Below are 19,135 nucleotides of genomic sequence, written 5' to 3'. Positions count from 1 at the left end.
CATTGGAGGTGTGCTAGTGGAGCTCCTAGCTCGGCAGTCAGGTCCAATGGGCTGCTAGCGTTGGGTCAGTGTGGGTCGTGTTGCTGTTCTGCGTCTTTATTATATTAAATTATTATTTAACCCTTGTGTGGTCCTTGGGTCCTGGTGACCCGAAGGACCACCTGGGGTTAATATAGCGGCGATAAAACAAGGTTAATACAGCGAAGGATAAAACAAAGGTTAATACAGCGAAGGATAAAACAAGGGTTAATACAGTGTATTAACCCTTGTTTTATGCTGTATTAACCCTTGTTTTATGCTGTATTAACCCTTGTTTTATGCTGTATTAACCCTTGTTTTATGCTGTATTAACCCTTGTTTTATGCTGTATTAACCCTTGTTTTATGCTGTATTAACCCTTGTTTTATGCTGTATTAACCCTTGTTTTATGCTGTATTAACCCTTGTTTTATGCTGTATTAACCCTTGTTTTATGCTGTATTAACCCTTGTTTTATGCTGTATTAACCCTTGTTTTATGCTGTATTAACCCTTGTGTGGTCCCAAGGGATAATTCATATTTCGAGGTTGGTGACTCAAGTCTCTTCGGTGTGTTCTGAGGCACCTTTTGGACCTGGGGGATCAGTCCGACTGGCTTTACTGCTGATGGTGGGCCATCGGGGGAGGGGGGGGAAGACTGCCTTGCACTATATTGAAATCTTAAATCTCAGCCTATACTGATATTGCACTATTTCTTCCCTCTTCGATTGTTACTGTATATTTTTTGTAAACTCTATTGTATTGTTATACTGCATACTTAACAGTATTGTCTTATATTTAGACAGACAGACAGACAGAGAGAGACAGACAGACAGACAGAGACAGACAGAGAGAGAGACAGAGACAGACAGACAGAGAGAGAGAGACAGAGACACACACAGACAGAGACAGACAGAGAGGGGGGGGGGTCTACGGTGTTTAAATGACGTGATATAAGACATTTTAAATGTGCAAACAAAGTGTTTTTTAGAAGGAATATTCAAACACCTTTTCTTAGTCACGATGCGTCCGAAGCTTCCACTTCCTGTAGTGAGTGTGAAGCGTCTACTTCCTGTAGTGAGTGTGAAGCGTCTACTTCCTGTAGTGAGTGTGAAGCGTCTACTTCCTGTAGTGAGTGTGAAGCGTCTACTTCCTGTAGTGAGTGTGAAGCGTCTACTTCCTGTAGTGAGTGTGAAGCGTCTACTTCCTGTAGTAAGTGTGAAGCGTCTACTTCCTGTAGTGCATGTGCAGCAGAGCGTGGGGCCTCGGCGGCGTGCAGCTTCATGTGTCTCCTGAGGTGTCCCGTGACGGTGAAGCTCTTGCTGCAGACCGAGCAGCTGTAGGGTTTCTCCCCCGTGTGGACCCTCATGTGGATCTTCAGGCTGCCTTTCTGCGCGCAGCTCTTCCCGCACACGTTGCAGCTGAAGGGCTTCTCGCCCGTGTGCACCCTCATGTGCTTGGTCAGGTCGCCCTTCTCGGCGCAGCACTTCCCGCAGAAGGGACAGCTGAAGGGTTTCTCCCCCGTGTGGACCCTCATGTGCTTCTTGAGGTCTGTTTTTTGGGCGCAGCCCTTGCCGCAGACCGAGCAGCTGAAGGGTTTCTCCCCCGTGTGGTACTTGATGTGTCGGCTCAGGTGCTCCTTGACGTGGAAGCTCTTGCTGCACAGCGAGCAGCTGAAGGGTTTCTCCCCCGTGTGGATCCTCATGTGCCGCGTCATGTTGCCCCGGCCGCTGAAGTTCTTCCCGCAGAACAGGCAGCTGTACGGCTGCTCGCCGGTGTGGCAGCGCATGTGCGCCGTGAGCGAGCCGCTGTCTTTGAAGGACTTGTCGCAGCCGGTGCAGGGAAAGGGCCGCTCGCCCGTGTGGTCTCGGATGTGCCGGTTCAGGTTTCCCTTCAGGCTGAATCTCTTGCCGCAGTACGAGCAGGGAAACGGGCGCTCCTTGGCCGGAGAACCGGCGTCGCTCTCGGCAGCCTCGCCGCGTTTACGAGCCGCCGCTGCCGACGACGCTAACCCCGAGCTAGCTTCGTTAGCCGGAGACCAGTCGCTGTCGTCCGTCTCCGAAGAGTCTCCGGTCTGGTCTTCGGTCTCTGGTTGGGAGAGTGGATGTGAGTTCCTGGCTGGTTCTGGTCCTCCACAGTCCTCTCCATCAGCTTCTGTTTCCATGTGTTGAGTTTGTCTCTGATGAAGCTGTGAGGACTGAGCTTCCTCTTCATCATCTTCACTCTTCACAGGGACAGGAGTGAATGGGAACTTGGTGATATCAGCCTCCTCCAGCCCTTGAAGCTGCTCTCCCTCCTGACTGCTCCACAGTTCCTCCTGTTCCTCTTTAATGTGTGGGGGGGGCTCTGGCTCCTGCTGGTCCACACTGGAGCTACACTCCTGCTGCTCCTCTTTAATGTGTGGGGGGGGCTCTGGCTCCAGCTGGTCCATACTGGAGCTACACTCCTGCTGCTCCTCTTTAATGTGTGGGGGGGGCTCTGGCTCCTGCTGGTCCACACTGGAGCTACACTCCTGCTGCTCCTCTTTAATGTGTGGGGGCTCTGGCTCCAGCTGGTCCATACTGGAGCTACACTCCTGCTGCTCCTCTTTAATGTGTGGGGGGGGCTCTGGCTCCTGCTGGTCCACACTGGAGCTACACTCCTGCTGCTCAGGGGGAACCTCTTCTTTAACCACCAACAGCTGCTCAACATCTGCAGGAAACAGAGAACAGTCAGTGTGTAGTGTAGTATGTGTAGTGTGGTGTGTATTGTAGTATGTGATGTGTAGTGTGTGTGTCCCATGTTCACCTGTAGGGGTGAAGTTGATTACCTGTTGATTGACTCTAACACATACTGGAGAATAAGCAGACAGGAAACAAGCATACTGGTCATCATGGACGACATAAGAGACTTCAGTTTGTCTCACACTGAGACATTAAACTACACAAAGAGTAACTTCAGTATTTCCATCCTGGACTCTCTGTCTCCAGGTTTCTGTGAACCTGGTCCAGTATTAAACCAGAACCGAGCTGTAATGTAACCCTACAGGACTAATGTTCAGCAGCAGGTAGAGTCCACTACAAGTTCTGTTGTTGCTGCTGACAGACTCAGATTATTATTCTAAGTGTCTGACAACATTATGGGATGGATCCCTACAGAGATAGACCTTTTAGTTAAAGAGTAAGATCCTTTTAGTTTAACATGAAACAGCCCCGAAATCACCATCACCAAACTATACCAGACTCCATGTAAATAATCAGGACTTTTAGCGTGTATAGAGCCAGCATATCTCCACCAGACTCCATGTAAATAATCAGGAGTTTTAGTGTGTATAGAGCCAGGATATCTCCACCAGACTCCATGTAAATAATCAGGACTTTTAGTGTGTATAGAGCCAGCATATTTCCACCAGACTCCATGTAAATAATCAGGACTTTTAGCGTGTATAGAGCCAGCATATTTCCACCAGACTCCATGTAAATAATCAGGAGTTTTAGTGTGTATAGAGCCAGCATATCTCCACCAGACTCCATGTAAATAATCAGGACTTTTAGCGTGTATAGAGCCAGCATATTTCCACCAGACTCCATGTAAATAATCAGGAGTTTTAGTGTGTATAGAGCCAGCATATCTCCACCAGACTCCATGTAAATAATCAGGACTTTTATTATCGTAAAACACACTTCATTCAAAGTGGACAGAAACTAAATAAATCTACCAAAAGCTGTCTTGGATTCATCTTCCAACAATCACTCTGGTTTGGTTGAAATAAACCCTTAATTCACCCATTTACATGTGGAGTTTTGCTGGCTCTATACACGCTAAAAGTCCTGATTATTTACATGGAGTCTGGTGGAGATATGCTGGCTCTATACACGCTAAAAGTCCTGATTATTTACATGGAGTCTGGTGGAGATATGCTGGCTCTATACACGCTAAAAGTCCTGATTATTTACATGGAGTCTGGTGGAGATATGCTGGCTCTATACACGCTAAAAGTCCTGATTATTTACATGGAGTCTGGTGGAGATATGCTGTCTCTATACAGGCTAAAAGTCCTGATTATTTACATGGAGTCTGGTGGAGATATGCTGGCTCTATACACGCTAAAAGTCCTGATTATTTACATGGAGTCTGGTGGAGATATGCTGGCTCTATACACGCTAAAAGTCCTGATTATTTACATGGAGTCTGGTGGAGATATGCTGGCTCTATACACGCTAAATGTCCTGATTATTTACATGGAGTCTGGTGGAGATATGCTGGCTCTATACACGCTAAAAGTCCTGATTATTTACATGGAGTCTGGTGGAGATATGCTGGCTCTATACACGCTAAATGTCCTGATTATTTACATGGAGTCTGGTGGAGATATGCTGGCTCTATACACGCTAAAAATCCTGATTATTTACATGGAGTCTGGTGGAGATATGCTGGCTCTATACACGCTAAAAGTCCTGATTATTTACATGGAGTCTGGTGGAGATATGATGGCTCTATACACGCTAAAAGTCCTGATTATTTACATGGAGTCTGGTGGAGATATGCTGGCTCTATACACGCTAAATGTCCTGATTATTTACATGGAGTCTGGTGGAGATATGCTGTCTCTATACACGCTAAAAGTCCTGATTATTTACATGGAGTCTGGTGGAGATATGCTGGCTCTATACACGCTAAAAGTCCTGATTATTTACATGGAGTCTGGTGGAGATATGCTGGCTCTATACAAGCTAAAAGTCCTGATTATTTACATGGAGTCTGGTGGAGATATGCTGGCTCTATACAAGCTAAAAGTCCTGATTATTTACATGGAGTCTGGTGGAGATATGCTGGCTCTATACACGCTAAAAGTCCTGATTATTTACATGGAGTCTGGTGGAGATATGCTGGCTCTATACAAGCTAAAAGTCCTGATTATTTACATGGAGTCTGGTGGAGATATGCTGGCTCTATACACGCTAAAAGTCCTGATTATTTACATGGAGTCTGGTGGAGATATGCTGGCTCTATACACGCTAAAAGTCCTGATTATTTACATGGAGTCTGGTGGAGATATGCTGGCTCTATACACGCTGTCAGCAGCAACAACAGAACTTTTAGTGGACTTTATCTGCTGCTGAACATTAGTCCTGTTAGGGTTACGTTACAGCTCGGTTCTTGTTGACATTAGCTCGTGTTAGCATTAGCATGTTGTCTCCGGTACTGACCCGCTCTGTGCAGCCGGACCTCCGGCTCCAGCACGGCCTGGAGCAGCCTCCTCTGGCGGGAGATCTCCTGCTCGGAGCGCGCAGCTCTGTCTTCGTACCCCGCCACGGTCTCCTCCAGCAGGGCGATGATCTCCTCCGCGGCCGCCGCGAGCCGCTCGGTGAGCAGCGCTCTCAGCCGCGGCCTGTCTTCTTCTCCTTCTTCTTCTGCTGCTCCTTTCTCCAGCCGCAGTAGAAAGTCTTCGGCGGCCGCCAGGATCCGCTCGTGGACCGTCACCCGCAGCAGCTGCACACACGCGCACATCTCGCTGCTTTTTCTGCGGACAAAGAGAACCGGAGAGGCTGCAGCGGACACATCCGGGGCCCGCGGAGGGACACACGGAGAGGCGAGGCCGCAGCGGACACATCCAGGGCCCGCGGAGGGATCCATTCAGGGCCCGCGGAGGGACACAAGGACAGTTAGGGTGAACTCGGCGAACAGCGCCGCCCTGCTGGACCGGAGGGAGAACTACAGCCGACCTACTGTTTTTATTTTCTTTATTTTAACTAAACTTTATCAGTCCAATGTTTTTAAAGTTCAACATGGTCTCAGTGAGCTTTAAATTAAATAAACAGAAATAACAGACAGCAACAACACCAGTGAAGTGCATTAAAGCAGTAATAATAATAATAATACAATAATAATATTATGATATAATAATAATAAAATATAATAATAATACAATAAAAATACAATAATAATAATATAATATGTATATGTGTCTGTCTGTGTGTGTGTGTCTCTGTGTGTGTGTCTCTATGTGTGTCTCTGTGTGTGTGTCTGTGTGTCTCTGTGTGTCTGTCTGTGTGTGTGTCTCTATGTGTGTGTTGAGTGTGTGTTGAGTGTGTGTCTGTGTGTGTGTCTGTCTGTGTGTGTTGAGTGTGTGCGTGTGTGTGTGTCTGTGTGTGTGTTGTGTGTGTGTGTGTGTGTGTGTCTGTGTGTGTGTCTGTCTGTGTGTGTCTGTCTGTGTGTGTCTGTCTGTGTGTGTCTGTCTGTGTGTGTGTGTTGAGTGTGTGCGTGTGTGTGTGTCTGTGTGTGTGTGTGTGTTGAGTGTGTGTGTGTGTGTGTGAGTGTGTGTCTGTGTGTGTGTTGAGTGTGTCTGTCTGTGTGTGTCTGTGTGTGTGTGTGTCTGTGTGTGTGTGTCTGTGTGTGTGTTGAGTGTGTGCGTGTGTGTGTGTGTGTGTGTGTGTGTGTGTGTGTGTGTGTGTGTGTGTGTTGAGTGTCTGTCTGTGTGTGTCTGTCTGTGTGTGTCTGTCTGTGTGTGTCTGTGTGTGTGTGTGTGTGTGTGTGTGTGTGTGTCTCTGTGTGTTGTGTGTCTGAGTCCAAGGACGGAGACAGAGAGAAGTCAGAGCCGTGAGTTTTAATCACAAACACAATCAACAACAACCGTTATTATTATGATTATTATTAATAATAATATTATTAATAATATTATTATTAACTCATCTGCAGTTTTGGAAGATTTCAACTTTAATAAATGTGTCCAGAAGTCAACGAGAATATCCTGTTAATGTTCCTGACCCAGTCTATGTACCGGTGTCTGAACTAATAATAATAATAATAATAATAATAATAATAATAATAACAATACTACTACTACTAATAATAATGATAATACTAATAATGACGTTATAGTAGTTTCAGTAGATCAGCTGTTTGCTAACGTTGTGATGTCATTCTTCATCAGCTGTTAGAAGATGATTTATTGTCTACTTTGGTTTTTGTTAAAGAAGGAAAATAAATCTCAATAAATGAAAATCAAAATGAGTCACAGCAGGATGGAGTCAGAGCTGGATGGAGTCAGAGCTGGAGAGTCAGAGCTGGAGAGTCAGAGCTGGAGAGTCAGAGCTGGATGAGTCAGAGCTGGATGGAGTCAGAGCTGGATGAGTCAGAGCTGGATGGAGTCAGAGCTGGATGAGTCAGAGCTGGATGAGTCAGAGCTGGATGAGTCATCGCTGGATGAGTCAGAGCTGGATGGAGTCAGAGCTGGATGAGTCTGGATGGAGTCAGAGCTGGATGAGTCAGGCAGGATGGAGTCAGAGCTGGATGAGTCAGGCTGGATGAGTCAGAGCAGGATGAGTCAGAGCAGGATGAGTCAGAGCTGGATGAGTCAGTGGATGGAGTCAGAGCTGGATGGAGTCAGAGCTGGATGGAGTCAGAGCTGGATGAGTCAGAGCTGGATGAGTCAGAGCTGGATGGAGTCAGAGCTGGATGGAGTCAGAGCAGGATGGAGTCAGAGCTGGATGAGTCAGAGCTGGATGGAGTCAGAGCTGGATGGAGTCAGAGCTGGATGAGTCAGAGCTGGATGAGTCAGAGCTGGATGGAGTCAGAGCTGGATGGAGTCAGAGCTGGATGGAGTCAGAGCTGGATGGAGTCAGAGCTGGATGAGTCAGAGCTGGATGGAGTCAGAGCTGGATGAGTCAGAGCTGGATGAGTCAGAGCTGGAGAGTCAGGCTGATGAGTCAGAGCTGGATGAGTCAGAGCTGATGAGTCAGAGGTGATGAGTCAGAGCTGGATGAGTCAGAGCTGGATGAGTCAGAGCTGATGAGTCAGAGGTGATGAGTCAGAGCTGGATGAGTCAGAGCTGATGAGTCAGAGGTGATGAGTCAGAGCTGGAGAGTCAGAGCTGATGAGTCAGAGCTGGATGAGTCAGAGCTGATGAGTCAGAGGTGATGAGTCAGAGGTGATGAGTCAGAGCTGGATGAGTCAGAGCTGATGAGTCAGAGGTGATGAGTCAGAGCTGGATGAGTCAGAGCTGATGAGTCAGAGGTGATGAGTCAGAGCTGATGAGTCAGAGCTGATGAGTCAGAGCTGATGAGTCAGAGCTGGATGGAGTCAGAGCTGGATGAGTCAGAGCTGGATGGAGTCAGAGCTGGATGAGTCAGAGCAGGATGGAGTCAGAGCTGGATGAGTCAGAGCTGGATGAGTCAGAGCAGGATGAGTCAGAGCTGGATGAGTCAGAGCTGGATGAGTCAGAGCTGGATGGAGTCAGAGCTGGATGGAGTCAGAGCTGGATGGAGTCAGAGCTGGATGAGTCAGAGCTGGATGAGTCAGAGCTGGATGGAGTCAGAGCTGGATGGAGTCAGAGCAGGATGGAGTCAGAGCTGGATGAGTCAGAGCTGGATGGAGTCAGAGCTGGATGGAGTCAGAGCTGGATGAGTCAGAGCTGGATGAGTCAGAGCTGGATGGAGTCAGAGCTGGATGGAGTCAGAGCTGGATGGAGTCAGAGCTGGATGAGTCAGAGCTGGATGGAGTCAGAGCTGGATGGAGTCAGAGCTGGATGGAGTCAGAGCTGGATGAGTCAGAGCTGGATGGAGTCAGAGCTGGATGAGTCAGAGCTGGATGAGTCAGAGCTGGAGAGTCAGAGCTGATGAGTCAGAGCTGGATGAGTCAGAGCTGATGAGTCAGAGCTGATGAGTCAGAGCTGATGAGTCAGGCTGGATGAGTCAGAGCTGATGAGTCAGAGGTGATGAGTCAGAGCTGGATGAGTCAGAGCTGATGAGTCAGAGGTGATGAGTCAGAGCTGGAGCAGGCTGAGTCAGAGCTGATGAGTCAGAGCTGGATGAGTCAGAGCTGATGAGTCAGAGGTGATGAGTCAGAGCTGGATGGAGTCAGAGCTGGATAGTCAGAGCTGGATGAGTCAGAGCTGATGAGTCAGAGGTGATGAGTCAGAGCTGATGAGTCAGAGCTGGATGAGTCAGAGCTGATGAGTCAGAGGTGATGAGTCAGAGCTGGATGAGTCAGAGCTGATGAGTCAGAGGTGATGAGTCAGAGCTGATGAGTCAGGAGCTGATGAGTCAGAGCTGGATGAGTCAGAGCTGGATGAGTCAGAGCTGATGAGTCAGAGGTGATGAGTCAGAGCTGGATGAGTCAGAGCTGATGAGTCAGAGCTGATGAGTCAGAGCTGATGAGTCAGAGCTGGATGAAGTCTCCGTCCTGACATTTGAGGCTCTGCGGTAGCGGCTCTGACTCCTCCTCCTCCTCCGGCCGCCGCTGCTGCTGCTGCTGCTGCACGGCGGCGGTTGCCGCGGCGGCGGCGGTTGCCACGGCGACCGCGGCGTGCACCTTCATGTGCGAGTCCAGCGAGCGTTTCTCCTGGTAGCTCTTGGGGCAGACGCGGCAGGCGTACGGCTTCTCGCCGCTGTGCGTCAGCAGGTGTCTCTTCAGGTCGATCTTCTGCACGAAGCCCTTGCTGCACAGCGGGCAGCCGAACGCCTTCTCCTGCTTGTGGAAGCGCTCGTGCGTCTCCAGCGAGATCTTCTGGCGGAACGTCTTCCCGCAGAGGCTGCACACGAAGGGCTTCTCGCCCGTGTGGATCCGCGTGTGAGAGTCCAGGTTCCCGATCTGACGGAAACGCTTCCCGCACACCTGCAACGCATAGAAGGCTAATTAACAGGATTCATCATTCATTCATTTGGTTTAACTCTTTAATAAGTCTCTATTCGTTTCTAGTGCTGCTCCCTCTTAGTGGACTAATCGTTGGTTCTGGTCTGAGTCATCTTAGATCTCTGTAGTCCATTAGTCATGTCTGATGCTGTTTTCATGCTGAATGACTTATCACCAAGAAAGGTACGAGCTCATCTCTGGTAAACACAAGAATTAAGGGTTGACATTTCATCTAATAAATATCACCGGGAAACCTACTTTCATTACTTTCATTAAGGCAGTTATTTGTTGTATTACACGTTTTCTGAAATGTTGTGTTTAAATATGCAAAGGAGGCGTTATCTTATTCAATATATGCATCCTTCAGCATGACTCTTTGCAGAGATTAAATCCACTAATGGATTAGTCGGTGCAGTTGAATGAGAGTCAGTCGACTAAGAAGTTCTTCAGTCAAACACATCTTGGGTTTTTGATACTCCTGCTGCTGAAGAAAAACTTCCACCACAGACCCGACAGTAGAGCTGGGTAATATACCGATATTATATCGATATCGTGATGTCAGACTAGATATCATCTCAGATTTTGGATATCGTAATATAATATGTATTTCAGTAAAGTGATGTAATTATGAACTGAAGTGCTGCAAAAGTGTTTGTAAATTTAAGAATTTGTATAAGAAAAAAATACATGAATGTTATAAGAAAAATGATGACTAATAAGCTTAAAATGATGATAATTAAATGTAAGATAGAATTGTTGGTGTTTGGGGTTGATCCACTCATGAAGAAGCTGGTTTTTGTTATTTTCTGTTTTTTTTTGGATGTGCACAAATAAGTGACAGGTACCATAAGATTTACTTCTTCTGGTTCCTTTTTTTTCATTCATGCATGTTATGAATGAATGAATGAATAAAAGTAGATTATTATTTAATGTTCTGACCTCAGCAGACTGTAGCTCTTCTATTATTGTCATTATATGAACATTACTGATGATTATTCATCTAATATCTCATTGTGTAAATATTGTGTGAAAGCACCGATAGTCGACACTACAATATCGTTGTGGTATCGATATCGAGGTATTTGGTCAAAAATACGGTGATATTTAATATTGTCCATATGGCCCAGCCCTACCCGACATGCGTAGGGTTTCTCCCCGGTGTGGATCCTCTTGTGCACCTCCAGGTGCTGGCTCATGGTGAACTTCTTGCCGCAGACGTCGCAGTCGTAGATGCGCGGCTTCCCTCCCGTGTGGCTCTTGATGTGTCTCCTCAGCACCGTGTTCTCCACGAACGTCTTGCCGCAGAACTCGCAGATGTACGGCCGCTCGCCGGCGTGCAGCTTGCGGTGTCTCTCCAGAGAGCCCTTCCTGGGGAAGTCCTTCCCGCAGTCAGAGCAGCGGAACGGTTTCTCACCGCCGCTATGCGTCCTCATGTGGACCGCCATGTCCCGCACGCTGAGGCCGCAGACCTGAAGAGGAAGTTCTCTCGTTAGCAGTGTGTCACCAAAACACACGATGAAACAAATAGAGACTGTTTGAGAATTAAACCTACGCTAAAAGTCCTGATTATTTACATGGAGTCTGGTGGAGATATGCTGGCTCTATACACTAAAAAGTCCTGATTATTTACATATAGTCTGGTGGAGATATGCTGGCTCTATACACACTAAAAGTCCTGATTATTTACATGGAGTCTGGTGGAAATGCTGGCTCTATACACGCTAAAAGTCCTGATTATTTACATGGAGTCTGGTGGAGATATGCTGGCTCTATACACGCTAAAAGTCCTGATTATTTACATGGAGTCTGGTGGAGATATCCTGGCTCTATATAAGCTAAAAATCCTGATTGTTTACATGGAGTCTGGCTCTATATTATTATTACTAATATATTATATCTAGATTATTTTTAATAAAAACTCTGAAACTAAACACAGACTGAAACCAGGAGGGGTGGCTGACTGGGAGCACACAGCTTTTTGACCTTGTTGCAAACTGTTGCACGATCGGCTGCTCCTCTTTCTTTTGCACTTTAAAATATTCAGTGTTCCAGATAAAGGATCTGTTGTAATAAAGGAATATATATTTATCAACTCTACTGTTAGGCCTCATCAATACCTGGTCAACCTACCACTCCTCATCTACACTAACCACCTCTACTACTAATACCTGGTCAACCTACCACTCCTCATCTACACTACTCACCTCTACTACTAATACCTGGTCAACCTACCACTCATCTACACTAACCACCTCTACTACTAATACCTGGTCAACCTACCACTCCTCATCTACACTAACCACCTCTACTACTAATACCTGGTCAACCTACCACCATCACACTCTCACCTCTACTACTAATACCTGGTCAACCTACCACTCATCTACACCCACCTCTACTACTAATACCTGGTCAACCTACCACTCATCTACACTAACCACCTCTACTACTAATACCTGGTCAACCTACCACTCCTCATCTACACTACTCACCTCTACTACTAATACCTGGTCAACCTACCACTCCTCATCTACACTACTCACCTCTACTACTAATACCTGGTCAACCTACCACTCCTCATCTACACTACTCACCTCTACTACTAATACCTGGTCAACCTACCACTCCTCATCTACACTAATCACCTCTACTACTAATACCTGGTCAACCTACCACTCCTCATCTACACTAATCACCTCTACTACTAATACCTGGTCAACCTACCACTCCTCATCTACACTAACCACCTCTACTACTAATACCTGGTCAACCTACCACTCATCTACACTACTCACCTCTACTACTAATACCTGGTCAACCTACCACTCATCTACACTAACCACCTCTACTACTAATACCTGGTCAACCTACCACTCATCTACACTAATCACCTCTAACTAATACCTGGTCAACCTCTACTACTACTACTACCTGGTCAACCTACCACTCCTCATCTACACTAACCACCTCTACTACTAATACCTGGTCAACCTACCACTCCTCATCTACACTACTCACCTCTACTACTAATACCTGGTCAACCTACCACTCATCTACACTAATCACCTCTACTACTAATACCTGGTCAACCTACCACTCCTCATCTACACTACTCACCTCTACTACTAATACCTGGTCAACCTACCACTCATCTACACTAACCACCTCTACTACTAATACCTGGTCAACCTACCACTCCTCATCTACACTAACCACCTCTACTACTAATACCTGGTCAACCTACCACTCCTCATCTACACTACTCACCTCTACTACTAATACCTGGTCAACCTACCACTCCTCGTCTACACTACCCACCTCTACTACTAATACCTGGTCAACCTACCACTCCTCATCTACACTACTCACCTCTACTACTAATACCTGGTCAACCTACCACTCCTCATCTACACTAACCACCTCTACTACTAATACCTGGTCAACCTACCACTCCTCATCTACACTAACCACCTCTACTACTAATACCTGGTCAACCTACCACTCCTCATCTACACTAACCACCTCTACTACTAATACCTGGTCAACCTACCACTCCTCATCTACACTAACCACCTCTACTACTAATACCTGGTCAACCTACCACTCATCTACACTAACCACCTCTACTACTAATACCTGGTCAACCTACCACTCCTCATCTACACTAACCACCTCTACTACTAATACCTGGTCAACCTACCACTCATCTACACTAATCACCTCTACTACTAATACCTGGTCAACCTACCACTCATCTACACTAACCACCTCTACTACTAATACCTGGTCAACCTACCACTCATCTACACTAATCACCTCTACTACTAATACCTGGTCAACCTACCACTCCTCATCTACACTAATCACCTCTACTACTAATACCTGGTCAACCTACCACTCATCTACACTAATCACCTCTACTACTAATACCTGGTCAACCTACCACTCCTCATCTACACTAACCACCTCTACTACTAATACCTGGTCAACCTACCACTCCTCATCTACACTAACCACCTCTACTACTAATACCTGGTCAACCTACCACTCCTCATCTACACTACTCACCTCTACTACTAATACCTGGTCAACCTACCACTCCTCATCTACACTACTCACCTCTACTACTAATACCTGGTCAACCTACCACTCCTCATCTACACTAACCACCTCTACTACTAATACCTGGTCAACCTACCACTCCTCATCTACACTAACCACCTCTACTACTAATACCTGGTCAACCTACCACTCCTCATCTACACTAACCACCTCTACTACTAATACCTGGTCAACCTACCACTCCTCATCTACACTAACCACCTCTACTACTAATACCTGGTCAACCTACCACTCATCTACACTAATCACCTCTATTACTAATACCTGGTCAACCTACCACTCATCTACACTAACCACCTCTACTACTAATACCTGGTCAACCTACCACTCCTCATCTACACTACTCACCTCTACTACTAATACCTGGTCAACCTACCACTCATCTACACTAACCACCTCTACTACTAATACCTGGTCAACCTACCACTCCTCATCTACACTAATCACCTCTACTACTAATACCTGGTCAACCTACCACTCCTCATCTACACTACTCACCTCTACTACTAATACCTGGTCAACCTACCACTCCTCATCTACACTAACCACCTCTACTACTAATACCTGGTCAACCTACCACTCCTCATCTACACTAATCACCTCTACTACTAATACCTGGTCAACCTACCACTCCTCATCTACACTAATCACCTCTACTACTAATACCTGGTCAACCTACCACTCATCTACACTAACCACCTCTACTACTAATACCTGGTCAACCTACCACTCCTCATCTACACTAACCACCTCTACTACTAATACCTGGTCAACCTACCACTCCTCATCTACACTAACCACCTCTACTACTAATACCTGGTCAACCTACCACTCCTCATCTACACTAACCACCTCTACTACTAATACCTGGTCAACCTACCACTCCTCATCTACACTACTCACCTCTACTACTAATACCTGGTCAACCTACCACTCATCTACACTAATCACCTCTACTACTAATACCTGGTCAACCTACCACTCATCTACACTAACCACCTCTACTACTAATACCTGGTCAACCTACCACTCATCTACACTAACCACCTCTACTACTAATACCTGGTCAACCTACCACTCATCTACACTAACCACCTCTACTACTAATACCTGGTCAACCTACCACTCATCTACACTAACCACCTCTACTACTAATACCTGGTCAACCTACCACTCCTCATCTACACTAACCACCTCTACTACTAATACCTGGTCAACCTACCACTCCTCATCTACACTACTCACCTCTACTACTAATACCTGGTCAACCTACCACTCCTCATCTACACTAACCACCTCTACTACTAATACCTGGTCAACCTACCACTCCTCATCTACACTAACCACCTCTACTACTAATACCTGGTCAACCTACCACTCATCTACACTAATCACCTCTACTACTAATACCTGGTCAACCTACCACTCCTCATCTACACTAATCACCTCTACTACTAATACCTGGTCAACCTACCACTCCTCATCTACACTACTCACCTCTACTACTAATACCTGGTCAACCTACCACTCCTCATCTACACTAACCACCTCTACTACTAATACCTGGTCAACCTACCACTCCTCATCTACACTAACCACCTCTACTACTAATACCTGGTCAACCTACCACTCATCTACACTAATCACCTCTACTACTAATACCTGGTCAACCTACCACTCCTCATCAGATCATGGTCAAGACGACATGTTAGTCTTGCTGCCTGTTTAACTCTTGTGTGTTTTCTTGCCCTGACTTGTTCTCTTTTTGCCAGTTTTTGGAACCTGACTCCTGCTGCCACTTCTCTCCTGCCCTCCACCGTTACTGCTCCCTCACTGGCTCTCTGGACTATTGGGACGAAGTCTCGGACATTACGGTACCACTCCTGCTCTGTACCCTGGATCTGGAGTCCTCTGGATTTGGACTTTGCTTTTCCTCTGTTGCATTCCTGAACTTGGACATTTGTAAATAAACCTGTTAATCCTTCATTTGACTCTGCGTTGGTGTCTGCACTCGGGTTCAACTTAGTTTCAAACGTAACATCTACTCTCTGGGATATTTTTTGGTTTATTGGAACAAACTAGGGCTGAAACGATTCCTCAAATAACTCGAATAATTTGATTACAAAAAATCCTCGATGCAAAATGACTTGCCTCGAAGCTTCGTTAAATCAGTGTTACCAACGTTGTATCGCTGACGGACGGTGTTTCTACAGGGAGCATTATTACTGTCGCACAGACGCTGCTCAGTCTGCTGCTGGAGACACGTTAGAGCGTAAATAGGGAGGGAGGGGCTAAGAGAAGAGACAGGCTTAATAGCATAAGTGTAACAGAGCTGGGTGACATTATAATCAAATATATAAATGAAAATAGGTTGAGTATAACTAATATTTACACATAGGCCTGCTGTATATACAGATCAGTCTCAGGTTGAAACTTGTAGTTCTGAAAGTTAAGTTGCACAACTTAATGTAATGTTTGTGTGTGTTTAATGTATGCCTTAGTTTGAGGTTGATATCATTTGAAAAAGAAATCTTTAAAAACAATGTAATATGGCACATAAATGCACTTAATATGTTTAGTTTTTTGAGAGATGATATTGTAAGCAATGTAGGCAATACAAATGTTGCTTTTTTCCCCAGTTTTGGTTGTTTAAAAACGCAAAAACAAATTATCCGATTAATCGATTGATAAAGTGCTAGATTAATCGATTACAAAAAGAATCGATAGCTGCAGCCCTAGAACAAACAGGCGTCAAAGATCCCCCGGTCAACACCGAGGAGACTACGACCCAACTCAACACGCTACAGACCTCACACACGCGGTGGTCCGGTTCTTCTCGGTGGTTCTGGATGTGGAGCTGCAGGTCGGCCGCGGACTCGACCCGCTCGCCGCAGACGCCGCAGCAGCGCGCCTCGGGGTCGTTCAGGTGCACCTCGGGGTCGTTCAGGTGCGCCTCGGGGTCGTTCAGGTGCGCCTCGGGGTCGTTCAGGTGCGCCTCGGGGTCGTTCAGGTGCGCCTCGGGGTCGTTCAGGTGCGCCTCGGGGTCGTTCAGGTGCACCTCGGGGTCGTTCAGGTGCACCTCGGGGTCGTTCAGGTGCGCCTCGGCGTGACGCACTAAGTTCCCTCGGTTGTGGAAGGCGTTCCCGCAGACGCCGCAGCGGTGAGACGACGTCCGGCTCGACTTCCTGCGTCTGCTGGGACCCGGAGTCTGCTCGGGACAGAAGAGACTTTCAGTATATATATATATATTTATTAAGGGTGTGACGAGATCTCGTTTTACAAGATCTCGCGAGATCTCGCGTGACGAGATTTCTCGTCGAGGTGAAAAGAGTGAAAGAGTCACAGACAAGACGAACACAATATGTAAATATTGTAAGAAAAAAATGCCGTACTACTAGCTAGTAGTTAGTAGAGAGCTGTGGAGGTGCTGGAAGTGTTTTTGCATCGTGCTCGTGTTAGCCAGCGGTATCGGCATTTTTTCTTACAATGTTTACGTGTTGTGTTCGTCTTGTCTGTCACTCTTCGCCGTTTATTATTTCCGCGGGAAAACCAAAATTTTGCCACACAAATGATTTAAAAGTGGCAGGGGGATCTTCAGTAGTAACTCCACGCTGACATCACGCTGACATCACATCGCCTCACGAGACAACTTTTCACCTCGGCGAAAATCTCGTCTCGTTGTCGTGAACCCAATCTAGTGTCTCGTCTTGTCTCGTGAGCGAGTGTCTCACACACCCCTAATATATATATATATATATATATATATATATATATATATATATATATATATATATATATATATATATATAATACATACAGTACCAGTCAGACATGCTTTCTCATTCACTGGACATGGAACACACGTCCAAACTTCTATATTAGACATTATTATTATTATTATTATTATTATTGTAAGATATTTTATTATGTAGGCTAACCTCTCAGTTGAAGCTTAGGAGGAAGTTGAAGTAAAACACGAGCTTTTATTTTGAAGGGGAAAACGGAAGTGAAGAAAGCGTTGTACTTTCGGACGGTTTTGTTTGGTCTGTGTTGGGTTTGAAACATAAAGGAAGACGTGCAGTGCTGTCCTGGTTCCGGCGTTGGAAGCTAGTCAAACAGTGAGTTTAGACAATTAAGAAACGCTTGGTTACATTATTATTATTATTATTATTATTATTATTATTATACACACAGAAACATCACGTTGCTGTGGAAACTAGGGTGACCAGATGAGAATGGGTAAAATTCGGGACGAGACTGGGGCGACATCAGCAACATCCAATCACTGCTCCTCGAGGCTGCCTTAACATGAATTATTTTCATTCAGAAACTCAACCGTCTGTCTTGTAAACCTGAAAATACAAATAAAAAATCATTAAAATCATGAAGTCAGGTGATGACGGGAGCTGCATGCTGCAGGACGACTCTGTTAAAACCACCATCACCAGTTTTTATCTCGGACTACAACTCCTCCTGAGGCGGCTCTTGAGACTTTGCTCTAATTTTCGGGACAACTAGGCCAGGATTCGGGATTCGGGACAACTGCTTGGATTTCGGGACTGTCCCGAATTTTTCGGGACGTCTGGTCACCCTAGAAAACCGACCTTGCCGTCCGGTGTGTGGCTGCGTGCGTGGCGCGCGCGCTCGGGCGCTCTGCCGAGCTTCCCGCAGACGCCGCAGCTGAAGTTCTTCAGGCGGCGTGCGTCCCGGGCGTGCGTCCCGGCGTCGTCGTCCCGGCGTCGTCGTCGGCGTGCGTCAGCGGCGTGCGTCCCGGCGGCGTGCGTCCCGGCGGCCTGCGTCCCGGCGGCGTGCGTCCTGGCGTGCGTGACCATGTTCCCCTTCTGGCTGAAGCCTTTCCCACAGACGCCGCAGCTGAAGGGCTTCTCGCCGGTGTGCCGGCGCCGGTGCGTGTCCCGGGCCCGGAGGGACGGGAACTTCTTGCCGCAGACGTCGCAGGTGCGTCCGCGGTCGCGGTGCGTCTGCAGGTGAAGCCGCAGGGCGCCAACGGTCTCCAGACGCTCGCCGCACACGCCGCACACGCAGGCCGCCTCCGTCAGGTGCTTCTCCGCGTGCTTCATCAGGAAACCCTCCCTGCGAAGGAGACCCAGACTCAGTCCTTTGCTCTTCTTAATGAACCAGAACCAGAACCAGAAGGTTTTTTAACCCAAACTAATCACCTGTCGAAGGACTTCCCGCACACTCTGCAGCCGTGAGGCGCCGCTGACTCCTCCTCCTCCTCCTCCTCCTCCTCCTCCTCGCCCCCCAGGGGGTCCAGAGGTTCTGGAGACTCGGCCCGGCGGTCCGGTTCAGAGACATCCGGTTTGCAGGAGGCGCCGGGCCGAGTCTGGACGCCCACCGACAGACACAACTCTGACAAGACAGAAA

General features: G+C 47.0%; 2 protein-coding genes across 3 annotated transcripts in view; both read right to left on the bottom strand.

Moving 5' to 3' along the window:
• Nucleotides 1-917: 917 nt before the first annotated feature.
• On the bottom strand, nt 918-2,184 carry LOC114551606 (gastrula zinc finger protein XlCGF8.2DB-like). 2 transcript variants are annotated; one of them, XM_028572611.1, is made up of 2 exons: nt 1,262-2,184; nt 918-1,207 (listed from the first exon to the last, which is right to left on the bottom strand). In XM_028572611.1, the coding sequence occupies exons 1-2, from the start codon at nt 2,178-2,180 to the stop codon at nt 1,035-1,037; spliced, it is 1,092 nt and encodes a 363-aa protein (XP_028428412.1). In that variant the 5' UTR covers nt 2,181-2,184; the 3' UTR covers nt 918-1,034. The 2 variants fall into 2 exon arrangements, with proteins under 2 accessions (XP_028428412.1, XP_028428411.1); XM_028572610.1 differs by having other exon boundaries at nt 918-2,184.
• A 6,609-nt stretch (nt 2,185-8,793) lies between these two features.
• LOC114551599 (zinc finger protein 135-like) overlaps nt 8,794-19,135 on the bottom strand; it is an 11,601-nt gene continuing 1,259 nt past the window's right edge. The window contains exons 2-6 of the mRNA XM_028572606.1: nt 18,928-19,120; nt 18,355-18,841; nt 16,560-16,961; nt 10,762-11,097; nt 8,794-9,610 (exon numbers count right to left, since the gene is read on the bottom strand). Coding sequence (XP_028428407.1) covers nt 9,155-9,610; nt 10,762-11,097; nt 16,560-16,961; nt 18,355-18,841; nt 18,928-19,120 — 1,874 coding nt within the window. The 3' untranslated portion in view covers nt 8,794-9,154. The remainder of the gene's footprint in view (nt 9,611-10,761; nt 11,098-16,559; nt 16,962-18,354; nt 18,842-18,927; nt 19,121-19,135) is intronic.

Source organism: Perca flavescens, unplaced genomic scaffold, assembly GCF_004354835.1.
Source record: "Perca flavescens isolate YP-PL-M2 unplaced genomic scaffold, PFLA_1.0 EPR50_1.1_unplaced_scaf_20, whole genome shotgun sequence".
Classification (NCBI taxonomy): Eukaryota; Metazoa; Chordata; class Actinopteri; order Perciformes; family Percidae; genus Perca; species Perca flavescens.
Note: the sequence above shows the minus strand (reverse complement) of the source record. Positions and strands in the feature narration are given on the sequence as shown.